Consider the following 9,071-nt stretch of genomic DNA (forward strand, 5'->3'; position numbering starts at 1 on the left):
CCCTCTCCCTCTGCCCCCCACCCTTGTGCTCATGCACGCACACTCTCAAATAGGTAGATAATAGATGTAATTTAGGATGTTTATACCCTAGTAAAGTTACCGTAGCTTTTACAGGACTAGAAATTTCAGTTTTGTCAAAGCATGGGCAAAAGAGTCTGATTCATTATATCTAGACTCCCAAAAGATGTGTAAACCAAAGCACTCATTATAAACCAGTAACTTTCAAATACCTGTTCTTGCAATTTCTCTGGCATTTCATTTTTTAGGCTGAGAGGTATATGTGGGGAAACAAATTATCAGAAGTGTTTTTGGGGGCTCAAGTCTAAGCAGGGAAAAGGAGTTGAATTTTAGTTAATGGCATTGAACTATAGCTGCATCTGCTTCAAAGACCAGCTGTTCAAGTCCTAAAGTCAGGATACCCCTCCCTTGAGCTGCCAAATTCTTGCTCTTTGGGTTTTCTTGACTTTATGAGACTTGTGGTCTGGGAAACATCATATTTCACTCATTTTAGCTCTTGAATTCTGGGCCTTCCTTATTATTCCCCCCCACCCCATACTTCAGCTTTTGAAATTTTCTAGGCCTTATATAACTTCTATACCTTCCGTTAGTGGCAGAAACATCGGCAAACCGCAGCAGTGGATTATGCTTCTGCTCTTTGGTTTTCCTTTGTTTCCTGTCCCTTTTAAGCAGTTGTATTTGCATTTTAAAGGTTTAAGATGCTGCTTGAATTCTTGAGATCTCTTGTTTTTGGTCTAATGCTGTTTGCTGGGTCATATGCTCCCTCTGCCTAAATCTGTAAGTTGTATTTAATTGCTTATAACAGAAAACTTAAAGGACTTCAAACAATAAGGGAAATGGGATTATATCTTGTATATATAACAAGTCCTGAGGCAGGTAGCTTCAGGGTTCTTTTTATTTTTCTGCTCTGCTATTTCTATCTTGTCTTGTTGGCTGCTTCCTTCACGGTCGGAAGTTGGCTGCTACAGTTCTAACAGCGAAAGAGGGACAATTTCCTCCTAGGTGTCTCCTTTATTGGTGGGCAACCTTTCTCAGAAGCCCCTAGACTTCTCATTGGCCAGAATTTTGGCACATGCCCCTTCCTAACTTCCTAAATGACTAGATTGGCTTAATCAAGGTTTATCTTTCTTGGGCTGCAGATAGTGTAACCTTCCCTGGGAATGTGGTATAAAGGGGAGGTAAATACCCAAGTAAAAGTCTGCTAAAAACTTGGATTGTACAGGTAAATCCTAGTGACCTTCTCTGGGAACAAGAATATCCACCCCGTTGTGGATTATTATCTGTTATGATCTGCCTGGACTTAACCTTTTGAGTTTGTTCTTTTCTCATTTTTCCTATAACTTAGGGTTTTTAATATGCTCCTTGAACATATTTTTCTCTCTCTCTTTTTTTAAAATTTTGATATTATTAATTAATTATTTATTTTTAAAGATTTTATTTATTTGACAGAGACACAGCGAGAGAGGGAACACAAGTAGGAGGAGTGGGAGAGGGAGAAGCAGGCTTCCTGCTGAGCAGGGAGCCCGATGTGGGGCTCCATCCCAGGACCCTGGGATCATGACCTGAGCTGAAGGCAGACTCTTAACTGCTGAGCCACCCAGGCGCCCCTGATTTTATTTATTTACTTGAGAAAGAGCACAGAGGGAGAGGGAGAGGGAGAGGGAGAAGCAGACGCCTGCTGAGCAGAGTGCCTGATAGGGGACTTGATCCCAGGACCCTGGGATCATGACCTGAGCCAAAGGCAGACACTTAATCGACTGAGCCACGCAGGTGCCCCTTGAGCATATTTTCTTAAAGCAAATGCCATTTATGCTTCTCTGTCAATAATAAACATTACCTTGAAACTCATTCTGCATATCTTTTTGCTCTTTTCCTCTCAGGTTCTCTAGCTTCCAGTATGGTTATGCCTGTCAACAAGGAGCGCGTCCTCAGTTCATTTTTTTAATTTTCTAACTGCAGTTTTCAGTTTTGATAGTTTATTGCCTTTGGGGTATTTTTGGGGAATGTATCAGGTTTTATGAGCTTGGCACTTCGGCACTGTGGGCTGCCTCGGTCATAAATTTGTGTCCAAAGATTTGAAGAGCTCATCTGGGCTCTTCAGAGAAGCTTGGTGATAACTGTTCTGCCTGATGGTAACTGTTCTGCCTGATGGTAACTGTTCTGCCTGATGGTTTGTGTTTAATTGGTAGCTGTTGTCCACAATATAGATTTAAGTAAATCAAATTATTTTCTAACATTTTTAAAGCAGACAGTGGAAACTTTACAAATACATTCTTACAGGGTTTAAAATAGTTAAAACATGGAACTCATTAGAAGGGTGTGGCTCTAGTGTCTTTGGCAAGCAAACCAAAACCTATGCCAGAGATCATACACTAAAAACTTAAGAACAGGAAATTTGGATACGGGGAGAGGCACACTGGTAATGTGCACACACAGGGAAGACCGTGTAAGTACACAGGAAAAAGATGGCCATTAGCATAGCAAAGAACCAGGTCTCAGAAGAAACCAAACTGGTAGATACTTTGAGAACTGTGAGAAAAGGAATTTCTGCCATTCAAGCCACCTAGTCTGTTCATGGTATAAACACCATCAAATATATTAGGTTCCCTTTTTTTTTTCCTTGATAGATGCCACACTCAGTAATTTGAGTGTCCCCTGTGTATACACATGTGTGAGTTTTAATTTGTTAGGTGATAAAATTCAGCTAATGTTAGGAAAAATAATTTCCACTGAGTGTAATTTGGCCGTAAATACTGATGTTGGGATATTCTGGCACTTGAGTGTAGGTGTGTGTGAACATCTAGACAAACTCCCGTACATAATTACCCATATACCACCGGTAAGGATGTACACCTATTTGTGTTAGTGTAAAATGGGTATCTTTGTAGAACTAGATGTATGTGTATGGACCTTATTCTGACACCTTCATTGGAAAGTAAACAACGCAAATACGACAAAATAACACAAATTGATAAAATGAGCAAAAAATATTTTCAAAGATATTTTTACTGTACCAAGGTAAACCCACTATACGTTCATACACCAAAGTCTACTTTGAAAAGTTACCACTTCAGAAGAGAGAAAACTGAAAATGAGAATGGTTATCTCAGGCTTTAGTTTAATACAGAATTTATTTATAATAAAATGAATTTTCTGGACGTTTGTGTGTGTATATATATGTATGTACACACACATACACGATGTGAAAAACCTGAAAATATAGAAATACTAATATTAGACCCAAGTAATTGTGTCGCTACTGCATTTTCATTGTAATATGTTTTAAATAGTCAAAGGAAAAAACTACAAGTGAAGGATACTCAGTATTGTGGATTTATCCTAATTCATTTAATCATTCCCTTATTGGTTGATAGAGAGTTTCTATTTCCAATTAAAGCCCTCAGAACTTTGGAGAAGAGCTCACTTTTATGAAGTCACATAATGTAATATACCGTCCTTTCATTTTCTTCTTGATAAACTAATTTCAAGTTTGTTTTCCCATCTTGCTAGAAGGGAAAGGAGTGCTGATAAGTCCCTCATAGACCTATTTTCGCTTGGGTTTGGTTACGGTTCATGGATGTTCCGGATTGGTGGACGTGGTGATTACAGGCAGGAGGTCATGTTTGTCAGAAAAATGCTTTCGTTCAGAAGGACTCAGCAGACCTGTCTGCTGGCTAATGCCTATGGTGCTTCCAGAGGCTGTATGCAGCTTACTCAGTGAAGGGAGTACAGAAGATAACTCGTGCCCACAAAAAAAGTTAAAACTTCATTGGATTTCCAGTTGTTTTCTCCTTCCTCTTGCATTAATCTCATCCCAAACAGGACGACTTAATTGTTCACTATCCTTTAAGTTGCACTGATTCTGCATCAAAAGAAGAGAGTCCTGGACCAAGTTCTGAGAATGACTTCTTCCTTCTGAAACTCAGGCCCTGGTGGGCTTTGTAGCGTATGGAACACATCCTGAAAATCATCTTCACTGAAGCACAGTTGGGGTCCTGGAGGGTCCTCTTTCTGTGGATTAGGACTCAGAAAAGGTACCTTTTCCTGAACATCTGTGGATAACAGGAGCTGCCATAAGACTTGAGGTTTCTATGCATTGCTGGTGCAGTTGGCTGAAGGAATGGGCTGGTTCTGCAGCTGACTGTGCTGCAGCTGTGTGTCTCAGTATGTCCCTTCTCAAGGATCCCATTTTGCAATTAGAGCCTGGCAGACCTCATCCCACTGTTGCAGAACGTAAAGTATGCCCACCTGCTCCAGATCCTGCAGCTTATGTTCTTGGTGCTCAGGACAAGGCTCAGAATAGTCCTTCCCCTGCAGTATTCCTGTGCCAGTCTGTTCTTTTTGATTCTGGCATTTTTCTTGGTTTGGGAGCCAGAAAGGAGTGTGAGTATCTGAGAGGTCCCCTCCTGAAGTCGAGGGTATTGGCAGGTAATTCCTAAGGGTCAGAGTAGAGAGAGAATTCTCTCCTCTCTGCATACCCTGCGTGGGCTTCACCATCATGACACTTGGTCCTTGGCTCACACAAGGGACAGAGGACTCATGGGATGGGAGAGGAGCAGGTAGAAATGTTTGGTTCCTGCTGAAAGAGTTGGAGGAAGCAAAATGATGAGACCTGCCCAGGAGCGTGGACAGATTAATTTGGTGCTGCTGAGCTGTCAGACCTGGTGTTCCATTTGGGCCATCTGCCAAGGAATTGACGGACTCATTTCCACTCTGCCCTGGGTATAGGGATCTTTGGTTCTGAAACCACATCTGTGTGAAGAAAAGAGAGAAGAGGATGTCATAAGACAAGTGATTGTGGCTCTTTTTCTCAAATTGCGTAAAGCAAAGGGGCTATTAATACAGGCCCCAATATCAGAAATATAAATATTCCATATGTGTGAATTCATTACTCTGGTCCATGTGTTTAGTATGTATATGTACAAATAAATATGTATGTACAAATGTGTGTGTATACACATAAAAACATAAATTGAGGTCATAACACACTCAGCAATCAACTATAGATGAATTGAAACTGGCTGAAAAGGCATATGATCTAAATTCCTCCCTTTAATTTCAACAATGGATCAGAAACAAGTTTTCTTGACTAGGTTGACATTTTTCTCTTTGCCAACGTGTGCATAAGAACCCCTATCTTAGGGGCGCCTGGGTGGCACAGCAGTTAGGCGTCTGCCTTTGGCTCAGGGTGTGATCCCGGCGTTCTGGTATTGAGCCCCACATCAGGCTCCTCCGCTATGAGCCTGCTTCTTCCTCTCCCACTCCCCCTGCTTGTGTTCCCTCTCTCGCTGGCTATCTCTATCTCTGTCAAATAGATAAATAAAATCTTAAAAAAAAAAAAAAGAACCCCTATCTTATATACACATATATAAATCTGATCAAGCATTAATGAACACAGGTCTTTGGAGGGTTTCTGTGCTGATAAACCTAAGACCGTGCTACTTAGTCATGAGCACTGAACCACTGTCCTAGTAACTTTATATGGTAACCAATGGGAGTGCCTTTGTTCTCCCAACTGGAGGACATTTGACTATGTGTACAGAGTTTTGGGGGTGTCATGAACAGGGGGAGGGGAGGTGGGCAGGGTATCTAGTTGGTAGAGGCCAGGTAGAGGCCTGAAAAATAACTGTTAGGCACAGGACAGCCTCACAAGAAAGGAATTACCTGGACCAAAGTGACAGTTCCAAGCTTTAGAAAACCTGACAGGGTAGTCTCAAAATAGGTATTAACTTTTACATTTCCCCACATTTTTGCTGCTGGTGATTCTAAATGGGTATACCACTGACAGAATTTTTCATTTTGCAGGAATGCGACTTGCGATGTTAGATGTTTACCATCCCATACCTTTACCTTTGATGATTGTGATAATCCAAGATAGGTCAAAGTTTTTTCAGCAACCCATCCGGGGAAATATCACAGGTAGAACATATTTGGTGTCACAGACATAGAACTTACTTGAATTCTTGGTTCGTGAATGCCTGTTTTTTTAGCCAGTTTTTTCCTGATTATAGTATCAAGGAATCGGTTCCTCTCAAAGGCTTGAGCTAGGGTGTGTGACTGAGATCTTGTGATGGATGTCCAGTCTTGTCTGGCTGCTTTTGGTAAGTATTCTAAAGGAGAACATGGGAACGGATGACGTCTTTTAGAACAGTTTTCATGTTTGAACTGGAGACTTGAACTTGGGAAGGTCATGCCGATTACGTTTATTCCCCCTGAATCCCTAACGGTGACAGAGGAGGATGCCACCCTGCTTAGAGCAGCAGGACCAAAAGGCCCAGAGCCTTACTTGCTAAGAACCTGCCTGTCCTAGCCAGCTGTGGGACCATGCTTATATTTCTGACACTATGGTGCTCAGAACAAGCTGTAAGTGCCTCTCGAGATAATGATTTTTTGTTGAGAACATGGGCACAACATGCCGAGTTGTTTCCACTTTGGGACCCGCTGAAGAAATGCATTTTGACCAGTGGTTTCTTACCTTGAGTCCACGGCTGATGATGGTGTTGTCCTTGGGTTTCGTCTTTTCCTAAGGACCATCCAAATTCCAATTGTCTCTGTTTTGATCTGTTGTTTTTAAACCAAATCTAATTGGGAGAAGAAGATGTGAAAGGTAATTCAATCTGTTTCATTCCAAATATCGGTGCAATTAAAATTGATTTGATCAGCTGCCATTGCAATAATATCCATAAGAAAAAGGTGATGTATTATCCTAGGAGTTATATATAGTTAGCATACAATTCAGGACAGCATTTCTTTTATGGTTGTCATCATAGTATCCCAAGAAAAATTCCCCAACTTAAGAGACACTGTCAGTTCTATCCAAGGAGATCAGTATTTCTCTTTCTCCCTCTCCCACCTCTCTCGTAACAGGTCTTCTATGTGCGAATGTCTTTTCTTGGCCGCTACCATTTCTTTATAAGAAATACCATTTTATAATATATAATACATATAGAATTGATTGTGGAAAAGTATTTATTTATTTATTTTTGTTTTACAAGTGCATGAGCAGGTTGGGGAGGGACAGAGGGAGAGAGAATTTTTTTTAGATTTATTTATTTTAGAGAGCCTGTGAGCTGGGGGCAGGGCAGTAGGAGAGGGTTAGAAGCAGACTCCCTGCTGAGATCACGACCTGAGCTGAAGTGAAGAGCTGGACTCTTAACGAACTAAGTTCACCCAGGTGCCCTTGGAGAGAGAATCTTTAGCAGGCTCCATCCCACCACCCTGAAATCATGACCTGAGCTGAAATCAAGAGTTGGACACTTAACTCTCTGAGCCACCCAGGCGCCCCAGGAATATCTTTAAATGGGGAGTAAATTAGCCACAGTCAAGAGCTGTACTAAGACCGAACGCCTTGCTTTGAAACTCTTGTCACTAATATAACCCATTTAACTCCTTGTTTCCTCGTTTTTTGGAGTGAGATTTGCAATGTACTTTCTCATTATTTGAGTGTTTTATTTTGATAATTTGTGGTAAGATTTAGGGTGTTAATGACCACCAATGTTTAACGAACCACTCTTTTATCCAGGCATTGTGCTAAAAGATTATCTGTGCTCTAAATTAATCGAAATATTTTCAGGTAAGTCTTAAGCACATCACCAGATATTCCCATAGGATGCACTTTTATTACTAGGATTTGAGTAAACTCTTTACATCCAGAACAAATACATGAAGAGTAAAGAAAAATTTCTCCCCAGCATCCCTCAGACTAAGGACCTTAACGCCGATGGCTAATTGGAGACTGCATAGGCACAAAAATTTGAACTCATTATTTTCTTCAAAGAGGCGCCTGGGTGGCTCAGTCGTTAAGCGTCTGCCTTCGGCTCAGGACACGATCCCAGAGTCCTGGGATGGAGCCCCGCATCAGGCTCATCCGCTGGGAGCCTGCTTCTGCCTGCCCCCCCCCCCCCCCCGCTTGTGTTCCCTCTCTCGCTGGCTGTCTCTCTGTCAAATAAATAAAAATCTTAAAACAAAACACATTTTTACTGATCTTCATTGTTTTAAATGCTGTTTCACCTGGTATAATTGTATTGTTTACAATTACTGCCTTGCTAACTGAAGAAATCCAACTTAGTTTCCTTTTCACTACAGTAGCTCTATTCAAATAATACTATGTGGGATTTTAATTCATATACTTCTGTGTGTGAATCACACTTAAGGTGTTTAAAAAAAATTAGCCTGAAAATTGCGAATTTAGGTGAGTTCCCTAACCCACAGTTTCTTCATAATTGCAAATTAATCCCCATTCTGCAGTATATATCAATTTTTTTAAAAGGTTTTTTATTTTTAAGTAATCTCTACACCCAGTGTGGGACTCAGACTCACAACCCCGTGATCAAGCATTGCTCACTCTACCAACTGAGCCAGCAAGGTGTCCCAGTACATATCAATACATAATGATACCCTATCATTAACATAGTGTTATAATTTCCTAAATTACCTAAATCTTAAAAATTGATTTATCTCCTATTGGGAGAGCCTGAACCAGTGTATTCTCCTCCTGTCAGTGAATATACGCAACCAATATTTCCACAATTGGTAAAAGATACAAACACAGTTCTTGTTTTCAATACGCAACAATGAAAACCTTCTGAGCAACATACCTGACGTAAGAATTGCCTGAAAGTCCTGAGCCCACCCTTCCTCATTACCTTGAATCTGACGGATAATGAAAGAGAAACCTAATGCTTACCTGAATTTTGGACTCTGGAATGCCAATTTCCTTGGCCCACTGTTTCCTGGTAGCTCTATCAGGGTAAGGGTTTTGTTTAAACAATTCTTGGAGGATATCCTTTTGACTCTGGTTGTAAACAATCCTGCCTTGCCAGGTTTCTTTTTGTAGCATGCCCAACAAAAGAGAAAATGGGAAGAGGGGTATGGAGGATATGTTTATGGATTAAAAACTCCGTGTAAACGTTAAGTCTTAACGTTTTTTTTTTTTCCAGGTTGAAAGCCTGTAAGTTCAACAATGATTCTGTATTTTTATTTTAGGGGTACAGCTAAAGTCATGCTAAATTGGAGACATATAAGTTAAATATGTATGTATAATAGAAAAAATG

The 9,071-nt window shown here is 40.7% G+C and overlaps 1 protein-coding gene across 1 annotated transcript; it reads right to left on the reverse strand.

Annotated features, from left to right (window-relative positions):
• Nucleotides 1-4,092: 4,092 nt before the first annotated feature.
• Nucleotides 4,093-4,770, reverse strand: DUXB (double homeobox B). Its single transcript, XM_045796207.2, is given in 1 exon segment — nucleotides 4,093-4,770. A coding segment is annotated over 1 exon segment (591 nt). The 3' UTR covers nucleotides 4,093-4,179.
• Nucleotides 4,771-9,071: the final 4,301 nt, after the last annotated feature.

Source organism: Ursus americanus, chromosome 21 (assembly GCF_024610735.1).
Source record: "Ursus americanus isolate L20-20 chromosome 21, mUrsAme1.1.p, whole genome shotgun sequence".
Taxonomy (NCBI): Eukaryota; Metazoa; Chordata; class Mammalia; order Carnivora; family Ursidae; genus Ursus; species Ursus americanus.